Source organism: Rana temporaria, chromosome 9, assembly GCF_905171775.1.
Source record: "Rana temporaria chromosome 9, aRanTem1.1, whole genome shotgun sequence".
Classification (NCBI taxonomy): Eukaryota; Metazoa; Chordata; class Amphibia; order Anura; family Ranidae; genus Rana; species Rana temporaria.
The window spans coordinates 127,642,004-127,664,406 of record NC_053497.1 but is presented as its reverse complement, the minus strand read 5'-3'; the positions used below and the strand labels follow the sequence as shown (position 1 = coordinate 127,664,406).

At 43.3% G+C, this 22,403-nt stretch overlaps 1 protein-coding gene across 1 annotated transcript in view; it reads right to left on the bottom strand.

Moving 5' to 3' along the window:
* Positions 1-22,403, bottom strand: part of ENTPD2 (ectonucleoside triphosphate diphosphohydrolase 2) — an 80,634-nt gene that overhangs the window by 40,177 nt on the left and 18,054 nt on the right. The window contains exons 2-3 of the mRNA XM_040324462.1: positions 4,809-4,926; positions 934-1,084 (exon numbers count right to left, since the gene is read on the bottom strand). Coding sequence (XP_040180396.1) covers positions 934-1,084; positions 4,809-4,926 — 269 coding nt within the window. The remainder of the gene's footprint in view (positions 1-933; positions 1,085-4,808; positions 4,927-22,403) is intronic.

Here is a 22,403-nt window from a genome sequence, read left to right as displayed (position 1 = left end):
ACAATCAGAAATAATGGGCCAAATTCTCAAAAACGCCGCCTAACTTAACTTTCAGCAGTTAAGTTACACAGGCGTTAATTTCTACCTAAGTGCCCGATCTTCAAAGCACTTACCTAGAAATTACACGCTGTGTAACTTAAGTGCCTCCGTCGCAAGGCGGTCGTCTTCTCGAGGGGGCGATTACAATTTAAATGAGGCGCGCTCCCGCGCCGGCCGTACTGCGCATGCGTGTGACGTAATTTTCCCGACGTGCAGCGCACGAACGTAATTTACGCCGGGCTTTGTGGATTGCGACGGGACAATAAAGTTGCGACGGGTTAAAAAAAAAAAAAAATACGCGCCGGGAAAAAAAATTCTAATTTAAAAAAAAAACACGCGGCGATCGAAAAAAAGGTCTGGTTTTACATGGTGGACTAACTTTCCACATTGTAAAACCAGCCCTAATTTTGTGCAAGCAAATCGGAAACTTACGCAGAAACCACAATGCTTAAAAGCTTTGTGGATCTGCTTAAGTCCTCATTTGCATATGCAAAGCGGCATTTCAATGAGAAATGCCCCCAGCGGCGGATGCGGTACTGCATCCTAAGATCTGACAGTGCAAGTGTCTTACAGATGTCAGATCTTCTGCCTAACTTTGGAAAAATCCTTTTGAGGATCGTTTCCAAAGTTAGGCACAGAGATAAGCAGGCTGAACAGCAGTTCCGCCTTCGTATCTCTTTTGAAGATTTGGCCCAATCTCACTCTGTCCGGCTATCAGAAGCAGAAAACTGGCTGGTTGCTATGGGTTACTATATTTTTAGTTAACAAGCCTCCAGTACCAGTATTTTTTTCCCCTGTAGCTACTTCTGGATTTACATATGTTAGGAAAGGGGGTTTCAACTGTACACACAGAAAACCTGTCATGCACACAGTTGGCCATCAGCTCATACATACTTCAAAAGTCTCATGCCAGCAGTGGCCCCCAGGTACAGGGGGGTAATCGCATGTCTGCTAGCTGGGACATCTTTTACTGCCTGGTTTAGACATTTTTCCAAGCTCTTTCCTGCATCTGGGGGAGTCATCCAGTAGCTGGATATCCCGGGGCCTGCAAAGACAACACATATTACATACTATAGGTTAATAGGCACTTTATATGGGGCACATTCCTAGAGCACTACACGACACCCTCCTATTTCGCCAGAATCTGGAAAAATATAAAAATGGGAAACATACATTTGATAAGAAAGAAAAGAAAAGAAAAAAAAAAAAAAAAAAAAAGAAAGAAAGAAAGAAAGAAAAAGAAAGAAAGAAAAAGAAAGAAAGAAAGAAAGAAAGAAAGAAAGAAAGAAAGAAAGAAAGAAAGAAAGAAAGAAAGAAAGAAAGAAAGAAAGAAAGAAAGAAAGAAAGAAAGAAAGAAAGAAAGAAAGAAAGAAAGAAAGAAAGAAAAGAAGAAAGAAAAAGAAAGAAAGAAAGAAAGAAAGAAAGAAAGAAAGAAAGAAAGAAAGAAAGAAAGAAAGAAAGAAAGAAAGAAAGAAAGAAAGAAAGAAAGAAAGAAAGAAAGAAAGAAAGAAAGAAAGAAAGAAAGAAAGAAAGAAAGAAAGAAAGAAAGAAAGAATTTGCTTTTAGCCTCCGAAGCATGTTTATAAAAGCATGTGATCTGGTATATGCAGCTATGTGCTCATAACTCATCCGCCGACACAAAGCAGAGATAAGATATTTCCAAAGGCCAGCTGCAACAGAGCACATAAAAACGAAAACTTACTGTTGAAACTTCCAACTTGAAAAATGATCCAGGTTTCTAATGTCAAGGCTGCCTGCATACAGTATATATCTGTATATATAAAAAAAATCTCAAATTTCTGCAACAGGCAATGCTATATGAAATTGCTAATTTGCTTGTCTCACCAGAGAGCCAGTAGAAGCCATGCTGACATGTTACGCCTGTCCCCTCCCTCACATTTGATAGGAGGTGTGGCCACACAGAGTATTTGAATTCATCCTCTGGCTCTATCCTACACTCTCTAACTCACATCTTCAATCACACCCTCTCTTCTGGCATCACCCCCCCCCCCCCAACTCTCCAAAACATGCACTAGTCACCCTTAGACCCCTTTCACACTGGGGCGTTTTTCAGGCACTTTGGCGTTAAAAAAAGGGCCTGAAAGAAGCCTCATCTGCAATCCCAATGTGAAAGCCTGAGTGCTTTCAGAGCCCTTTCACACTGCCAACGCCCGAAAAACACTGGTAAAGCTCCGCTAAGACCCCTTTCGCACTGGGGCATTTTTCAGGCGCTTTGGTGTTTAAAAAAAGCGCCTTAATGGGAAGGGGCACTTTAGGTGCAGTGAATTCAACGCTTCAAAACCTGAAAAATGCCCCAGTGTGAAAGGGTTCTTGTAATTAAGCCTTCCTTGGGGCATAACTTGTTAAGATTGGTGGGGTCCATCTCCTAGCTCCCCTTTTCCTCCGAACTCCTTGAACATCTATAGGTAGATTCACAAAGAGTTAGGACGGCTTATCAGTAGATAAGCCGACCTAACTCAGAATCTACGCCGACCTAAGTTTAAGCGTATGCTCAAACAGAGATACGCTTAAACCGATCGAAGATACGACGGCTTGCGCCGTCCTATCTTAGATTGCAATTTTTCGGATGGCCGCTAGGTGGCGCTTCCATTGCGGCCGGCATAGAATATGTAAATGAGTTTCTACGTCGATTCACGAACGTACGCCCGGCCGCCGCAGTCGCTTTACGCCGTTTCCGTAAGGCCTTAGGCAACCGAAAGTTATTCCACCTATGAGGTGGAATAACAATGTTAAAGTATGGCCGCCGTTCCCGCCACGAGGTTCGAATTTTTTACGTCGTTTGCGCAAGTCGTCCGCGAATCGGGATTTACGTAGTTTACGTCCACGTCTAAATCAATAGGCCCGTACGGCGTACTTAGCCGCAATTCGCACTGGGAAATGTAGGCGCCCGGCACATGCGCAGTAACGAAAAACGTCAGGTCAAGCCTCATTAGCATACAACACGCCCCCCTCCAACCCATTTGAATTAGGCGCCCTTACGCCCGCCGCGTTTACACTACGCCGCCCTAAGTAAGGAGGTAAGTGCCTTGAGAATCATGTACTTGCCTCTCTTACTTAAGGCGGCGTAGTGTAAACACGCTAGGCTACGCCGCCGCAAATTATCGCGCCCCTACCTGAATCTACCCATTAGTCTACAACAGACTGAGCGATTACCTCACAGAGAATAATTTTCTCGATCCGATTCAGTCTGGATTTTGCCCTCAGCACTCCACAGAAACGGTTCTCCCAAAACGATCTACTGACGGCTAAAACCAATGGATAATATTCTGTACTCCTACTCCTGGACCGCTCTGCTGCCTTTGACACAATGGGCCACCCCCCTTCCTCAAAAAAAACTCTACGCCTTTGGTCTTCGTGACTGTATGCTTTGCTGGTTCTCATACTACCCATCTCACTGCACCCTTTAGCTTCACTTACAATTTTGCTTCCCCCCCCCCCCCAGGTTCTGTTCTTGGACCTCTCCCATTCGATATATACCTCCTCACTGGGCCAGCCAATAGCCCCTCATGGCTTTCAATGACACCCAAATCTCTTTACCCCTTAGCCCACAACGGAGTCTCCACAGGTCAAAAGAACAGAAAGACAGGAGCGCGGGATCCAAGTTACAATAAAAGCAACTGGTTTATTAACAAAAATGAATGACACACTTACAGTTAAATCTGGTAGATCGGCATAGGAAGCAGAGGGCACCAGGACAAACACATCAAAAGGCTAAGTTGACGTAGCAGCAGCTCCTGATCTATTAGCCGGCATACAGGGATCTTGCTCTGTCAGCCCTCAGTCGCTACTGTAGGACACTGTCCCTTGGCAGTTCTTTTGACCAGTCATAGCAAGGATTCCTGTATGCCCGCTATTAGATCTGGAGCTGCTGCTACGTCAACTTACTTTAGCCTTTTGATGCGTCTGTCCTGGTGCCCTCGCTTACCATGCCGATCTACCAGATTTTAACTGTAAGTGTGCCATTCATTTTTGTTAATAAATCAATCAGTTGCTTTTACACTAAATTGGAACCCACGCTGCTGGCTTTGTGTTTGAGCTGCACTGAAAAACCCCGTCCCCACATGCCAAGGTACTAGGTGTAATCCTGGACTCTGAACTATCCACATCAAAGCAACATCCAAAGCCTGTCCTAACCAATGACACCACCAAGCACCTAGTCCACTCCCTGGTTATCCCTTGCCTTGACTACTGCAACTCCCTCATTGGATTACCTTTACATAGGCTAACCCCCCCTTCAGTATATACATATTCTTTCTTTATTATACTGTACAGACATTTTCCCCCACCTTCTTAAAGTGGTTGTAAAGGCACAAGGTTTTTAGCTTCATGTATTCCCTCAGCCACCCCCCTAATGCTTACCTGAACCCCCTCTTGATCCAGCGATGTCCATGACAGCCTTGCCTCTCCTGGGACTCGCACTCCTGATTGTTTTTTGGCAGCAACAGGAGCCAATCAGGAGACGGAGGGGCAGAGGCAGCGCCGCAGCTCCGTGTGCGAATAGACACACAGAGTTGCTGATCAGGAGTGCGCCTGCTCAGGTGCCCCCATTGCAAGCTGCTTGCTATGGGGGCACCCAGCAGGAAGGAGGAGCCAGGAGCTCCCGCAAGGCACCTGAGAAGAGAAGGATCTGTACTGCTCTGTGCAAAACCAACTGCACAGAGCAGTCAAGTATGACTTTGTTTAAAAAAAAAAAAAAAGGAGCACTTTACAAATCACTTTAAAGTCTTGAGACTATGACTTCTACTTACCACTCACATCACACATGCTGTGCTGACTGACAATACCGGTGTCATTCTCTTTATCAGCTGGCCACTTGTAGATGAAGAGAGCACTGTGGGAGGAGCCTGCATCTAGGACAATGCCATACTGGAAAGAAAAGTAAAGTCAGAATTACAATAAAGACCAAATTAATAAAGAATACATTGATCAATCAGTGCTCATTGCTTGAGTATAAAACAACTGTCTGCTTTACCGACAAATAGCTTCCCACCCCTCTATTGAAAATGAGAATTAGGGAGTGATGACAGTAGCAAAGATGCCACAAAATGTATTTATTAAATGCAAGTGGTGCAAGAACATTCATTTGACCTGGTATCAGCCTCTGTACATCAGTACTGGAGTGTGAGAGGAAGAAGCAGTGTAGGTAGCCAGTCAGTTCATGTGCTGACTAGGAGCATGCCCATAGGAGGAGAAAGAGTGTCTGAGAAAGTTCTGTGGGGGAAATCTTTGGATTCAAGCTGAATATTGGAGCTAAAGTTGGATTTGTTAGTCTAATAAAAGATAAACTATTTGGGGTAGATTCACAAAGGAGATACGACGGTGTATCTCTGAGTCTGACCGGTCGTATCTATGCGCCCGATTCATAGAATCAGTTACGCATAGATTTCTATTAGATCAGACTGGCGTAAGTCTCTTACACCGTCGGATCTTAACTGCATATTTACGCTGGCCGCTAGGGGCGTGTACGCTGATTTACGCCTAGAATATGTAAATCAGCTAGATACGAATTCACGAACATACGCCCGGCCGACGCAGTACAGTTACGCCGTTTACGTTAGGCTTTTCCCGCCCACCTCTTCACAATTTGAATTAGGCGGGCTTACGTCGGGCCTATTTACGCTACGCCGCCGCAACTTTCTTTTGAGAATACGGCACTTGCCTGTAAAAGTTGTGGAGGCGTAACGTAAATAGGAAACTTTACGCCCACCTACGTGAATCTACCCCTTTGTTTTTTAGCTGGCATTCTACTTTAGGCTTTATACAAGAGTTTGTGCTGGTCCATTATGACCAAACAAGACTAATTTTTGAAGCAGTAAATGGGACACACTAAAAAAACATTACATTTTTGTTTTTATTTTTCTACAGCAAATGAAAATGAAACACAAAACACACACACACTTAAAATATCTATTTACATCGCAAGCTCAATGAGCAGGACCCACCTAACCCTCTGGTATTGAATGTATTGTAACTGCCTCCCTTACAATGAATCTAAGTGAGAGAGCAGAAGGGGAGGCGGCTTTTATGGACGCACCGCCACTGCCCCTGAGGAAACCCATGCAGACACAGGGAGAACATACAAACTCCAGACAGGTAGTGCCGTGGTTGGAATTTGAACAGATGACCCTAGTGCTGCTAGGCAGAAGTGCTAACCACTTAGCCACTGTGCTGCCCTTCGGCAACTAGTTAAACTTGTTTAGTTGCGTCAAGGTTCTTTTTTTCCCCCCTTAAATTACTTGTTTTGGGTCAGAAACAGCTGTTCTGTTGGATAATGTTTCTAGTAACGTCTGCCAAGTCATTGATACTACATTTCACTCACACATTCTTCCAGTCATATGATAAGATTCTGTTACTGTGTTATAATAAAAGAGTTACATTTAATAGAAAAACACTATTAAAATGTGTGTGTGTGTGTGTGTGTGTGTGTGTGTGTGTGTGTATGATATATACGTGTGTGTATGATATATACGTGTGTGTGTGTGTGTGTGTGTGTGTGTGTGTGTGTGTGTGTGTGTGTGTGTGTGTGTATCTACAGTACAGACCAAAAGTTTGGACACACCTTCTCATTCAAAGAGATTTCTTTATTTTCATGACTATGAATGAACACATGTGGAATTATACATAACAAAAAAAGTGTGAAACAACTGAAAATATATTTCATATTCTAGGTCCTTCAAAGTAGCCACCTTTTGCAGCAGACACATCTCTAGAACTGGTAAGAGGAGACTGTGTGAATCAGGCCTTCATGGTAGAATATCTGCTAGGAAACCACTGCTAATAAAAAAGGCAACAAGCAGTGTTTGGGCTAAAGAACACAAGGGATGGACATTAGACCAGTGGAAATCTGTGCTTTGGTCTGATGAGTCCAAACTTGAGATCTTTGGTTCCAACCCCCGTGTCTTTGTGCAACGCAGAAAAGGTGAACGGATGGACTCTACATGCCTGGTTCCCACCCTGAAGCATGGAGGAGGAGGTGTGATGGTGTGGGGGGTGCTTTGCTGGTGACACTGTTGGGGATTTAATCAAAATTGAAGGCATACTGAACCAGCATGGCTACCACAGCATCTTGCAGTGGCATGCTATTCCATCCGGTTTGCGTTTAGTTGGACCATCATTTATTTTTCAACAGGACAATGACCCCAAACACACCTCCAGGCTGTGTAAGGGCTATTTGACCAAGAAGGAGAGTGATGGGGTGCTGCGCCAGGTGACTACCTCTTGAAGCTCATCAAGAGAATGCCAAGAGTTTGCCAAGCAGTAATCAAAGCAAAAGGTGGCTACTTTGAAGAACCTAGAATATGAAATATATTTTCAGTTTCACACTTTTTTGTTCTGTATAATTCCACATGTGTTAATTCATAGTTTTGATGCCTTCAGTGTGAACCTACAATTTTCATAGTCATGAAAATAAAAAAAAAACTCTTTGAATGAGAAGGTGTGTCCAAACTTTTGGTCTGTACTAATATATATATATATATATATATATATATATATATATATATATATATATATATAAAAAATACACACACACACACACACACACACACACACACACAGGATTTTTAGGATTTACTTGCGCACAATTTCTTGCAATACCAATGAATGTGGTAACAGGGCAGGACAATTGTTAAAAAACAAACAAACAAAATCATCTTCAGCACTCCCAAAACCACATCTACCTGCTAATGTAATTAATTATTTATTCACATTAAGTTGTAATATCAGTTTACAACATCACTTTGATAAGCATGCCATTAACAAGGCAAGTTTCTCTTACAGCCTCCAGCTTTGCATTCATTACCTCCTATGGCTGTGTGTGGGAGGAAAAGAACAAACAGGATTATCCAGTACAGTTACCTTACCCTTCATTTTACCAATTGTCCCTATCCAACCGCTAATATGCAAACTCTGCAGTTCTCCAGTTACTGGATGTATTTGGAAACCCGCTCCATTGCATCATTTTGGTTGAGAAAATCAATCAATTTTCTCATGCCAGGGCAGAGGAAATCTCGAGAGGCTGGACTCGGCCTTCAGACAAACTAACACTACCTAATCATTGTTAATGGACAGAGCAAACCAACTTTCTTTATAGTCTCCTTTGGAAGATGCATAGCTTGCAATGGTCACTTATTGATCCAGAATGCCAGCTTGCCTTCTTACCTATTCATCTTGTATTTGACAAAGAGGCATCTATAAAAACATATGGACCATTTATCAACCTTGTAACACATTGCCTTGAACTTTTCACCCAATTGACCCGTGTGTAAATTTGTGAATTCATCGATTTTTCATAATTTCTGGTCACTGCGAGCAACCTTCATTGGCAAAAGATGGCATGGATAGCAATACAAACAGTGTTGGACACTAAAGTTCCTCCACATTCTACTAAAAAAATATGTTTTTTTTTGCATCCCCGTTAAAGAGATTTCCCATCACTTTTCCTAAAGGAAAAACATTTAAGTTGCTTTCAGGCCAGGTTTTCCTGCCTGCTGTTGAAATTGGCACCTCCCCTTCTGGAGAAGGTTTGAAAGGGTGTGTCCAATTAAGGGTGCTTAAAATTAAAGGTGCATCCATCATATATAAAAAGAGATGCGACATGTAGACTAGCCTTTGCTTTGATGAAGAGGGTTCGTCCCTGGAAACACGTTAGCTGGCTACTCTCAGTGACGCCGGGGTGTATGGACACATTCCACATTGAGGGCTACCCTGCCACTTGGGCCTGGTTTTATTGTCCAGTGCATCCCCTCCCTGTACATTAGATGTCAAGAGCCACCCCACTATCAGAAGTCGAGTCCCCCACTCTCCCTTACATCACAGTGCACCCCCCTTTCCTTATGCTGCTGCTGGGAAGAAGCTGGATGCATTGCTTGAAAGCAGAAAGTACAGGGTCTGGAGAAGGACCAAAGGAGGTCTGGAGAGGTGCGAGGGTCACATAAAATAGCCTGGAGGGCCGGATTTGACACCTGTGCAATAGGCCCTTGCGCCCCCTTTTTCCTTATTAATCCTCACAATCTCCTTAGCACTATGGTGCTAGTTGGAGATCTTCTTGTGTTTGGTTTTAATCTTTACCGGATTTTGTCTATTAATTGGCCTGTGTAACTGGGAGTGGTGGGGGTTTGGGGCAGGGAGTGTCCATCTTTTGCAAGCTTTTCGGGGAAAAAAAAATGTATTTATATATATATATATATATATATATATATATATATATATATATATATATATATATATATATATATATATATATATATATATATATATATATATCCCCACTTCTCCCAATTCTTAGAAAACTGTACGCTGTAGTTTATATGCCATGTGGTGATGCTCCGGTTTTGATTTTAAGGAAATGCATAGGGGTTTTGAATATATTATGTATGGACAGAAAAAAAAAAGTCAGAAGAATATCCATATTGTATATGAATGTTTTGTATTGATTTAGCAATTAGTTCACAGAGCTCAGAAGCACAAGCTGAATTTTCACACACACATGCTTAATAAGCCAAGGGTTGACCCACCTCTCACCATCCTTCCCTGCTCTGTTTAGAAGGCTCTGTACAGAACTTCAATAGGAGAGAGCTATGACTAAGCATCTATCCATGATGTGAAACATGCTAGCTTTTTTGTCCCCTATGTCCACTTTCTACCATTGATTGCAGTGTTGCATGAATTTTTGGATGTTATACAGCTTTGGATTTTATCCTTTGTTCATTTTGTTTCAATCTTCCCCGCTGAGGAAGTTGAACAACGCAACGCACCTGGGGGTTCAGGAGCCTGTATACTACGTTGCTCATCTGCCGTCCTTGATACACAGACGATTGTACTTCTGAAATGCCATTTTTTGTCTGGTCAAATGTGAGTAGCCTGACTTTTTAAGCCTGTTAAATAAAATCTACCTAGTTTAACAGTGAGCACTTAGTTCTGCGATTATCTTTTCCATGTTCCTGTCCATAAGTTTTGGTTGCCTTATGAGGATCTGATTCATCAGCCTGGTTTCCTGGTTATTGTGATACCTGCTTAATTTACCATCTGTTAATTCAGTGGTCCACTTGCGAAGGTGAGAGTACCCATCTCTAGCGGTGGAGGGATCACTTTAAGTTTGGCGTTTTATCACGTGGTGAAGATTCATTTACATCAGGCACTTCTGGACTGTTATTAATAATATATATATATTTTTTTTGCCGCTATATTCATAACACTAGTGTATTATTTGTTTAAGTTTTGCGCTGCACTATTCTCTTATATTTTCTGTATCTCCTTGGATTTTGCGATTATCCTGTTGTGTTCAGCTGGCATTACTGGTGATCTGAACCCTGGTCTCTCTCTCTCTCTCTCTCTCTCTCTCTCTCTCTCTCTCTCTCTCTCTCTCTCTCTCTCTCTCTCTCTCTCTCTCTCTCTCTCTCTCTCTCTCTCTCTCTCTCTCTCTCTCTCTCTCTCTCTCTCTCTCTCTCTCTCTCTCTCTCTCTCTCTCTCTCTCTCTCTCTCTCTCTCTCTCTCTCTCTCTCTCTCTCTCTCTATATATATATATATATATATATATATATATATATATATATATTTGCGCTGATTGCACCTTTGTTTTTCGTGTTTCAATAAATCGCCTATCAGAGTGCGGCAGTCCAGGAACATTTCTTTTTTCCACGGATCAGCGCAGAGTCTGCACCTGTCGGTACTACAGGGCAGGAGCACAGCATAGGTCGCAGGGCTTGGAGCGGTACTCTTTTCCATTCAATAGGAGAGAGTCAGAATGTAAACATGTTCTGCATTACTCGCTTTATAAAACCTACCATGGATATAACTTTGTTTGTGAAACAAGTTTTATACAAAATTCTAAATAAAAAATCAACCTAAAACCATTTTACATGTCCGTAGCTAAAACTTGTAAGTGTATTTGCTAATCATAATAAAATTAAACTGTTGTAATTAACTCTGCCAGTGAACACGTCCTTTCAATTTTTAACAGCAGCACTTTCAAATCTTAAAAGGTAACTTCTTATGAGAGATACAAAGGAGTTGCAATTTTTTGTCTCCTTCTGAAACTGCTAGTTGTCTGGCCGGGTCTGACTTCAGTACAATAAAGTAATTGAAAAGGTGCGTTTTTTATCCCCTATAAAAAAAATAACAAACATGTCATACTTACCCACCCTGTTGCAGTGGATTTGCACAGAGCAGCCTGGACCCTCCTATTCTTGGGTCCCTCTTCTGTGATCCTGGCTCCTCCCTCCTGTTCAGTGCCCCCACAGCAAGCAGCTTGTTATAGGGGCCACCAAGCTTAGTCACTGCTCTGTGTATCCATTCAGACACGGAGCCCCCCCCCCTTCTCTCCCCCTGATTGGCTAGCTGATTTTTAAAATATGTTTTACAGCAGCGGGAGCCAATCAGGAAAAAGAATCTCAGACGGCTGAGACACTTGAGGACATCAGGTAAGTATTAGGGGTTCTGCTGCACACTGAAGGCTTTTTATCTTAATACATCTGCATGGCTGTTGGTGCACACTAGCAGTGAAGACCCCAGTGCATCAGAAGGTTTATTTTCACAGAACTATATTGCAATGTCACTTGTTACATTTTATACAGTTATATTCACCATATTGCAATGAGGATGCAGTACTAGAAAAAAAAAAACTGCCCAGGGAAGAAGTGGAGGGCACAGATCTGGAACTGCTAGATGTCAACCATTTGACTGACTCAGACACTACACTGAACAAATATTCCAATTAGCAAATCATCACCCTGCCTGTAATAACATGCATGTGTGGGAGTGATCAAAGTCATCATGAAACTGGCTGAAACAGTATAAACAAGCAATTAGCAAAAGGACAAAAAAAAAAAAAAATTACAACACCCACACAAGTGATGGAAATTCTGAGATAATGAAATGTAATAATATATATGTATAAAAAAATAAATAAAAAAAAAGTAACCACCAACACCAATAATCTTTTCAGCCATCTGTAATGGGATCATTATTTCCACTGACCACCACTGCAAGAAGCATTCTTCCCACTGACCATCAGTTTAATGGGGCCCTTCTCCCACCAATTTAAAGGAGCACCAAATCCAAGGGTGCACCTCACTTGGCCACCACATCCAAGGGTGCACCTCACTTGGCCACCACATCCAAGGGTGCACCTCATCACTTGGCCACCACATCCAAGGGTGCACCTCATCACTTGGCCACCACATCCAAGGGTGCACCTCACTTGGCCACCACATCCAAGGGTGCACCTCACTTGGCCACCACATCCAAGGGTGCACCTCACTTGGCCACCACATCCAAGGGTGCACCTCACTTGGCCACCAAATCTAGGACATTAGAATGCCATTGTGCTTGGGAAGAGTACAAAGACTCAAAATTCACACTTCAGTCTGTTTTTTACATGGGGTGAGGCAGCGGACATATTGCCATCCCCACAGATTCTCTTTAACAGCTCAAGTGTTGCATCAGAGGCCTTTGAATCAGGGCTTGAACTTTTGACACTTCTTAGGTACATTGCATATGCACTCATCTTCCAATACCAATGCATCATTTCTGAGCCATCCTCACTGTCCAATACTATCAATGTTGATGGATTGGCAAATGCTTATATCCTGCACTAACCATCAAAGTAGACCACATCAATGTACACCATCACTTTTGGGTGGAGTGGTCCTTTAAATTGCTAAAAACTAAAATATTCATGCTGCCTCTAGCAATGAATCTGCTTCACCCTTTCAGTGCCATGATTGCCAGTTAGGGAGAAGCAGATTGGTTAAAGCACTTTAATTTATGAAGGTTTTTGCGATGAGCTAATGCTCATTTGAACAGCTGTGGGTCAATTATCCTCCCAAAAATACAACAGATGGCACATTTTTGAACTCACCCTTGCAGAAATCGCTATGGTGATAGAATGGAGAACCAAAAATAACAAAACTAGGGAAAGAGATTTGCAAAAAAGGGATACAGATGCAGCCCATTCATTAAAAGATCTTATTGTGTAGAATAGGGTAACAAAAAGCGACGAAAGGCAGAAAAAATGTCAGCAATGCATTAAACTGAGGATTTCCACTTGCACAATGGAGCTTACTGCAGACCGAAAATAGAGCGGACACCAAGGGCTATAAATTATAAATTTGATTCCGACTCAAGGAGACTAATGGATGGGTGGGGGGTTCCAGGCAGACCACAAAGCTCTTAGGGGATCACACAAAGCCTGCATACATTATCCTACATGTTACAGCTCTGCCATTTATCCAATTAGCCTTTAAAAAGCCTTGATTTGTACCAAAAAGGTCCAATATGTGGGAGAGGGGCTCTTAAAGGGGGGCTGTCAACGTAGCAATACACAAGGTTCCAATTGGCATTTAAAAGAAAACCTGGAGGGTGCCAATGTTGACCCTAAAAATGATACCGGTCTGGCTGAAAAAACTTTCCAAAATCACTGCCCTGGCACCAGCATGCAGATCAGTCAGAACCAAGTCAAAAGGTCTTTATCTACTTACGATCGGGTCAGTGACTCAAAGTATGGAGGCTACTAGGTCAGCAAGAAATTTAGTAAAGGGTGAATTCAGAAACAGCAGATTTTTTACTTCTTCAAAACAAAAGGTCATGGACGGAAATCTTGACCCCTGGGTTTCACTTCCAGTAGTCGACAACCTAAAGCAGGGATATGCAATTAGCGGACCTCCAGCTGTTGCAAAACTACAAATCCCATCATGCCTCTACCTATAGGTGTCATGCTTGTGACCGAGTCTTGCTATGCCTCATGGGACTTGTAGTTCTGCAACAGCTGGAGGTCTGCATATACCTGACCTAAAGTGCCCAAGTCAGGAGCAGCCTGCGATTTTCAGAAATGGCACGTTGACAGCGTCTTCCCACAGGGATGTAGTCCCAAGGGAGGGGGTGAGCACGCTGACTAACCCTCAGCTAGAACGGCTTGGATGATGGGGGCAAGCTTACCGAGGAGGAACAGGAAGTGAGAAATTCAGACAAAGAAAAAGAACATTTAGAAGAGAAATCGAAGGAAAAGGTAAGTGAACCAACAATGCACTAGCTTAAAAGGAACCCATTTAGAAAATACAAAACAAACCTTTACTACCCCTTTAAAATTTCTTTGACAGGTTCTCTCAAAATACCCTTAAAAAGTATGCGAACCAGGTCACCATAAACTTCCTTTAGTTTTGTTACATGATGATGTTTTGCCTTGTCGCTGTGTTCAATAAAAAGCCAGATGGTCTGAAACATTTTGCTCCCCACCTGTATTGGAATGTGTCAAGGGACAGTAGAAAGGAAGAAACTCTTCCACAAAAGCAATGCCGACGAAATACAGAATTTGTTGGTGGTCAGTTAATGTAGAACGTTGTGGCCCTCAGAGATTTTACCTTGGCTACTACAGATAATATTTTCCCTGTTCTAAGCCAAATAGAACAGATACCATGAGAAGGTCTTCAGACAAAAAAAGGGAAGGAGGAGGACAGCTAAAGTAGAACAGACACATTTTTAAAACCACCTTTTTTTACCCACATATTTGTTAACCACTTGCTGACTGCCACACGCCGATTTACGTTGGCAGAATGGCAGGGGCAGGCAAATTGGCATACCTGTATGTCACTTTAAATTTGCTGCCTGGCATTCGCGGGCACGTGCCCGCGGGTCCCACAAACTCGATGTTTGCCAGCGGCCCACGATCGTGACACAGAGTGGCAGAACAGGGAGATGTAAACAAGGCATTTCCCTGTTCCGCCTAGCAGCATGACAGGGATCTACTGCCCCCCTACAGTTAGAACACACTTTACCCCTTCTTCGCTCGCTAGTGTTTAACCCCTTCCCGTGTCATTTATACAGTAAATCAGTGGCTATTTGTAGCTCCGATCGCTGTATAAATGACAATGGTCCCAAAATAGTGTCAAAAGTGTCTGATGTGTCCTCCATAATATCACAGTCCCGAAATATATATATATATATATATATATATATATATATATATATATATATATATATATATATATATATATATATATACACATACACACATACACACACACACACACACACACACACACACACATTTTGCGGATCGCCTCCATGACTAGAAAAAAAAATGCATTAATAATAATAATAATTATTATTATTATAAATCTATCCCCTATAACTTTTGCACAAACCAAGCAATATACACTCATTGCCAATTTTGTTTACCAAAAATATGTAGAAGAATACGTAATCGGCCTAAACTATGGAAGAAATTCGTATTTTTATATATTTTTGGGGGATTTTTATAAAAAAAAAAAAAAAAAGGACATTTTGTTTGGGTACAACATCGCACAATTGTCAGCTAAAGTGACACAGTATAGAATCGCAAAAAATGCTCTGGCTAGGAAGGGGGAAAATCCTTCCGGGGCAGAAGTGGTTAAAGTGGTTGTAAACCTCGGCCATGAAAATATGAACAAAGCATATCCCTCTATTGTGTGCACTTGTCTCAGAGCACTAAGTGGCTATTGCATGAATCACTTTTCTGACACCAAGAGAAAATGGTGACAGGAGAGGGAAATCCAGCACACAGCCTGTGATTGACAGCCTTAGCTCTGTTCCTGTGTGGGGGGGGGGGTGGGGCAAAGAAAATAAAGATTTGTTTTTAAATATATAATGTATGATAATTTAAAACAGTTTATTGATATTATTTATTTTACTCTATTCCAAAGACCGTTTTGGTTTATTTTGGCCAACAGCAGAGGACTAGAAGCTCTGGTCCTCTGTTGTTGGTTAAAATAACGCCCAGATTAACATTGCAGCTTCTGAACACATGTATGATAAAAAAAACAAAAAAAAAAACACCCACACACATCCAATTTGCATAGCAGGAGAATGTGACTGCCTCTCTATGGGAGCCGGTTTACATATCTCCAGGGGGCTGCAGAGCGCACTGGGTCCTTGGCTCCATGGAATGGAGAACGGGGACGCACAACGTTCCTGTGCGATCCGCAGCCAGTTCCTGAGCCTCAAAAGGCGCAGGAAAACGGCTTCAAACCAAAGGCCACAATCATTGATGGAAGTGTCTGTAGACCTCGTGGCCTGGACTGTCTGGAAGAAACCCATGGCCAACAAAGCACTCAGTCTCCCCATTAAAGGTGCAAAATGCATAAAAGGTATCAGGATCCTCCCAAGAGACCCCATAACGCACACAATGGAGCACTCAGGGACTTATTGGTGAACGTGTAAGATCAGTTTACCATGGATGTCCATACTTTCCTTGCTAAATATATACCCATCCGGCACAAATAAATAACTAAGATTGGTTTTACACAAATTGATTTCTTCAATGGTATCTCCACTCTTTACACATCTGATACGCTAAGGACAGTGAAATAATCCACTTTGTAAATAGCATCCTAATTGTATTACAGGCTATTTGAAGCATTCATTGAATACAATGGGAATGGTTGAGATTTTGCTTGTTGTTAAAAGGTTGCATTTAGAGTTCCTGTAATTCTGGTTCGCCATGATAGGGTCACATACTCTGGACAAAAATTTGCGTTTGACCATTCATATTTTTTATTTTGTGACTTTTCCTTTCTCGAAATATCAAAAAACTTTTTCAACCATATAAGAACGGGGCTTATAAAAAAAAGAAAATAGCGGCTTTAAGGCATTTTAGTTCTCAGCAATGTTTAAGAGGTTATATTTCAACACGTTTCATATATTGCAACGTAAAGAAAACCTGCAAGACTTTCCAAATATGTAAAAAAAAAGTAACTGGTTCATGTTACGGTTGGCCCAACCAGCAACGCAAAGTCACCCCATCACACTGGGGGAGGGGCGGCGTTTTACCCCCCCCCCCCTTCGCTAGCAGGCAAGGGTTACTTAAAATCCACCGCAAAGCGTCTCTGCAGAAGCGATTTGCTGGTGGTAAAGCCGCGGTGAGCCACTGATTTTAATGGGCAGGAGCGGTATACACACCGCTCCAAAGATGCGGCTAGCAGGACTTTTTTTTACCATCCTGCTAGCGCACCATCAATTGGGAGGTCAATCAGCCACAGCTCAAAAAAAACCCTAGCAACTTCTGGAGGAACCCTAGGGTTCCATGGAACCCTTTTTAGAGAATGAATGCTTTAGGGAGACATACAGTAGGTTTAAAAAGACCAGGCCATTGCTAAAACTTTTCGTTTACAAGTAAAAATCTTTTTTTTTTTAGCAAAAAGAGAAGAAGGAGAGGAGGAGAAGTCCAGCCTGAGCTTTACAGGCTGGGCTTTGCCTCTGGGTCACAGGAGTGCAATTCGTTTTGCACTCCTGTGACCCGGTTTCAATGGAGATCGGTCTGAAGTCCGCTCTCTGCTGATGTCACTGTCATCAGTAGGGTGACCACATTTCAAAACTACAATTCAGGGAAAAAAATATAATGAATCACAGCACGGTGATTGGACACAAGAGGCAGGATTTATGATTTCTCCAATCGCAAACAGGGGGCGGGGACTGTGCTCCTCCAGGCATTCCCGGCCAAGACAAGTTCTGTCATTGTGTAAAACGGTGATGTGGCGGGGGTGGCTGTGTCAGTTTCATTCCGGGACACTGTATTGTCCTGGAATGAAGGTGCCCGGGACAGACCTGCAAAATGCGGGACTGTCCAGGGCAATCCGGGACATGTGGTTACCCTAGTCATCAGTCGAGGCAGCACATCATCCCAAACTTCCAAGTCTGGATCCGCCAGCTGCTTTGATTGATGGCACTCTCGGCGAGCCGCTGAGACTGCCACTCCCCGCCCCTCCACAGCGCAGCGCTCCAATGGAGCGTGGAGATGTAGAGCAGAACCGATGCCGACTGATAGTCAGCATCGCTCTTCTCGCGGAGGAGTTAGAACCGAGCCATCAATCAGCGGTGTTCGGTGGCTCGGTTCTCAGTGCAGAGATGCCAGGGGACAGATGGAGCATCAGACTGACCATCAAAAAAAAACAAAAACACCCCCCCATACTTCTTTTAATAACCCCAAACATTTTTTTTTTTTTAGCATAGATCCTAGAGAATAAAATGGAGGTGCAATTTTTTTATGTCACATGGTATTTGCACAGTGTTTTTTCAAATGCAACGGTTTTGGAAAAAATGCACTTTAGTTCATTTTAATGCAAAAAACTATATAACCACATTCATTTTTGGTAAAGGGGAGAAGAAGAAATGTGATATAAATACATGACAGGTCCTCTATAGAGAGGGGGGGGGGGGTTTGATGGTCAAACGCCTAAAAAGTGATCCAGTGGCTAATCACCTGCTCGGATCTTTTTATCCCAAAGAGAATCTTCGACTGAAAAAAAAAAAAAAAAAAAAAAGAGCCATAGCCCCGGTAAACCACACACACACACACACACACACACCTTAAAGTGGCTTAAAGCAGAAAAGAGAACCCTAGATCTCTCTTTTCCAATGCAACACATGCACCTCACTGTCCTGAGAATCACACACACCTTGCAAAAGAAAGTGCTGGGCTAGTAGTCACCCCCACATCTGGAGACAGCCACTCTTCTGTAGCATTCTACAACCTCAATTTAAAATATAACAGAGACATAGGACCCACTTATAATGACCTCAACAGGTGAGCAGAACTGGGAACTCAAGTGGAAAGAGATCAGTAGCAAGCAACCAATAAAGGAATGGATGATCATCTCTCTATGATTTAAAGAAGTTGTATACCCAAATTTGACACTTTTTACCTACAGGTAAGACTATAAGGATTACCTGTAGGTTAAACTAATATCTCCTAAACCTGTACGGTTTAGGGGATATTCCCTTTGCATGCAGCCACCAACGTCAGCGACTAGGGATGTACCGATACTAGTATCGGTCCCGATACCAAGCATTTCCCTGAGTACTTGTACTCGGGGGGGAAATGCTCTGATGCCTCACCCGATACCTGGGCAGGCAGGAGAGTTGCAAGTCTTCTCCTCCCGTGCTGTCCTCTCTTACCCCTGTGTTCCGTGCTGTCCTTTCTCCCCCCCCCAGTGTTCCGCGCTGTCCCATCTCCCCCCCCCCCCGTGTTCCGCGCTGTCCTCTCTCCCCCCCCCCCCCGTGTTCCGTGCTGTCCTCTTGCCCCCCCCCCCCCGTGTTCCGCGCTGTCCTCCCCCCCCCCCCCCCGTGTTCCGCGCTGTCCTCTCTCCCCCCCATGTTCCATGCTGTCCTCTTCCCCCCCCCCGTGTTCCGTGCTTTCCTCTCTCTCTCCCCCTGTGTTCCGTGCTGTCCTCTTACCCCCCCCCCATGTTCCATGCTGTCCTCTTTCCCCCCCCCGTGTTCCGTGCTTTCCTCTCTCCCCCCCCCCCCGTGTTGTCCTTTCTTCTCCCCCCCCCCCGTGTTCCGTGCTGTCCTCTCTCCCCCCCCCCCCCCGTGTTCCGTGCTGTCCTCTCTTCCCCCCCCCCCGTGCTGTCATCTCTCCCCCCCCCTTCCGCCGTGTTCCGTGCTGTCCTCTCCCTCCCCCCCCCCCCCCCCGTGTTCCGTGCTTTCCTCTCTCCCCCCCCCCCGTGTTGTCCTTTCTTCTCCCCCCCCCCCCGTGTTCCGTGCTGTCCTCTCCCTCCCCCCCCCCCCCCGTGTTCCGTGCTTTCCTCTCTCCCCCCCCCCCCCGTGTTGTCCTTTCTTCTCCCCCCCCCCCCCCCCGTGTTCCGTGCTGTCCTCTCTCCCCCCCCCCCCCCGTGTTCCGTGCTGTCCTCTCTTCCCCCCCCCCCCCATGCTGTCATCTCTCCCCCCCCCCTTCCGCCGTGTTCCGTGCTGTCCTCTCCCCCCCCCCCCCCCCCCCGTGTTCCGTGCTGTCCTCTCTCCCCCCCCCCCCCCGTTGTCCTCTTTCCCCCCTCAATATGTCAGGGGGGAGAGCGGAGGTAGGAGCTGCTAAACCCGGCTCCTACCTTTTCAGAATGAAAAGAGTCAGTGATCACTGACTCTGTCCATTCATATAACTGAGCATCGTAACCTGTGTTTACGATGCTTCAGTTTATGAATGGATTCTCTCCATTCATTTCAGCTGAGGCTGCAGAGAAAGGGACTGGGGAAGCTGTGCCCTTAGTCCCTTTCTCTGTCTTAAAGGGGAGATGTCAGAGGTCTGTTAAGACCCCTGATATCTCTTCAAAGACCCCCAAACAGGGCTGATTAAAAAAAAAAAAAAAAAAAAAGGGCTATAAATATATATATTTTTTTTTTTTAAATAAATAAAAATTAAATGTAAATAAAAAAAAAAAAAAAAAAAAAAAAAAAAAACCACACACACACTGACAATCCACCCCCCCCTAAAAAACACAAAAAAAAAATAAAAATACTGTCACATGACATAAAGAAAAAAAAAAAAAAAAAAAAAGAAGTATCGGTAATCGGTATCGGCGAGTACTTGAAAAAAAAAAAAAAAAAGTATCAGTACTTGGTCTCAAAAAAGTGGTATTGGGACAACCCTATCAGCGACGCATGCACTCTGAATGCCTGGTAGACGCTGCCGGAAAGAAAACTCCTGCGTGGGAGTGACATCATTGTGGCTCCGGCCACTCACAGCGCCGGAGCCACGAACCCAGACGACACGTCGAGGGAAAGATGTCAGCTCCCTCGGGGTAGACCAGGCTCCAATACGGGGGCTTCGTTCTGAGGTAAGCATTTCACAATGAGCTAGTATGCGCTGCATACTAGCTCATTATGCCTTTGCCTTGCAGGGTGCAGGTGCTGCGTGGGAAATTCTGAAATTGTAATGCATTAGTGTCTCACTGACACTTCCCTGCGCTGCTCTGCTGATGGGGGAGAGAGTCGAGTGCCGACAAGAGAGGCTTCGTGTGCCACTTGCGGCACCAGTGCTGGGGGTTGCTTACCCCTGTCCTATTGTAATCTCTTGTATGCCTAAATAAAAAAAAATATAATAAAGCAGAACTTTTCCCATAACACTTGATAAAAAATAATGTTCTTTAGCAAGAAACAAAACGTCCCACATTAATAATTATGCTACCAAAATTAGTGTGTGTGTGTGTGTGTATGTGTGTATGTGTGTGAGTGTGAATTGCCTCCAGCATTGTTCCCGTAAATCTTTAAACTGTCAGCAGATCAGCCGCTACATTTTTGGCACAATGCCTAAACAGAGAGCAACTGAGCATGTGCAGAGAAGGTCAAGACAGTGTGGTACTGGTTTTTAAACAGTATAGGCACCTATTCTTTATGTTTTATATAGCTATATCTGCAAAAGGGGCCACCCTGAAGTGATCTAGAAGGACTTAATTTTCTGACTAAAGTTCCACTTTAAAATGTTGAATCTAATTAACTTAAAGCCCAACTCCAGGAAAAGCAAAAATGCTTCCTTGTAGTGGGGCTGCACCCACACCGCTGGGGTTAAATGCTAAAAACAAACAAAAAAAAAAACATTTTTTTTTAACATGAATATTTTTAATTATACTTGTATTTATTTTAACATGAATAATGTTTTTGATACTACCATTACTGCAAGGGTTACTATTACTGCACTGTAAGCACTTGAAAAAGCACTTTTATTTACCCGATCGTCCACTGCGCTATGATTCATCAGAAGACAGTTCCTCGACGTCCTTACATCAAATGCAAGGCTGGGGTCCTGCATCGGTCTTGATGACATCAGCGGACCTTAGACTGGTGGAGCATAGGGGGGAGAAGAGGTGCAGCATAGAGGAGCCAGCTGGAGTGGAGGATCGAGTAAGGAAAAATGCTTTTCCAAGTGCTCTTAGCCAGAAGCGAGTATTTAACCCTTGCAGTAGTGTTAATATCAAAAACATTATTCAGGTTTAAAAAAAAAAAAAAAAAAAAAAAAAAAAAAATTATATATATATATATATATATATATATATATATATATATATATATATATATATATATATATATATATATATATATATATATATATATATATTTATTACACATACACATTTTTTTGGTAAATATTTTCTTATATCTTTTCATGTGACAACACTGAAGAAATGACACTTTGCTACAATGTAAAGTAGTGAGTGTACAGCTTGTATAACAGTGTACATTTGCTGTCCCCTCAAAATAACTCAACACACAGCCATTCATGTCTAAACCGCTGGCAACAAAAGAGAGTACACACCTAAGTGAACATTTCCAAATTGGGCCCAAAGTGTCAATATTTTCTGTGGCCACCATTATTTTCCAGCACTGCCTTAACCCTCTTGGGCATGGAGTTCACCAGAGCTTCACAAGGTGCCATTGGAGTCCTCTTCCACTCCTCCATGATTATATCACGGAGCTGGTGGATGTTAGAGACTCAGCTTGTTTAGCAAGGCAGTGGTCGTCTTGGATGTGCGTTTAGGGTCGTTATGTTGGAATACTGCCCTGCGGCCCAGTTTCCAAAGGGAGGGGATCACGATTTGCTTCAG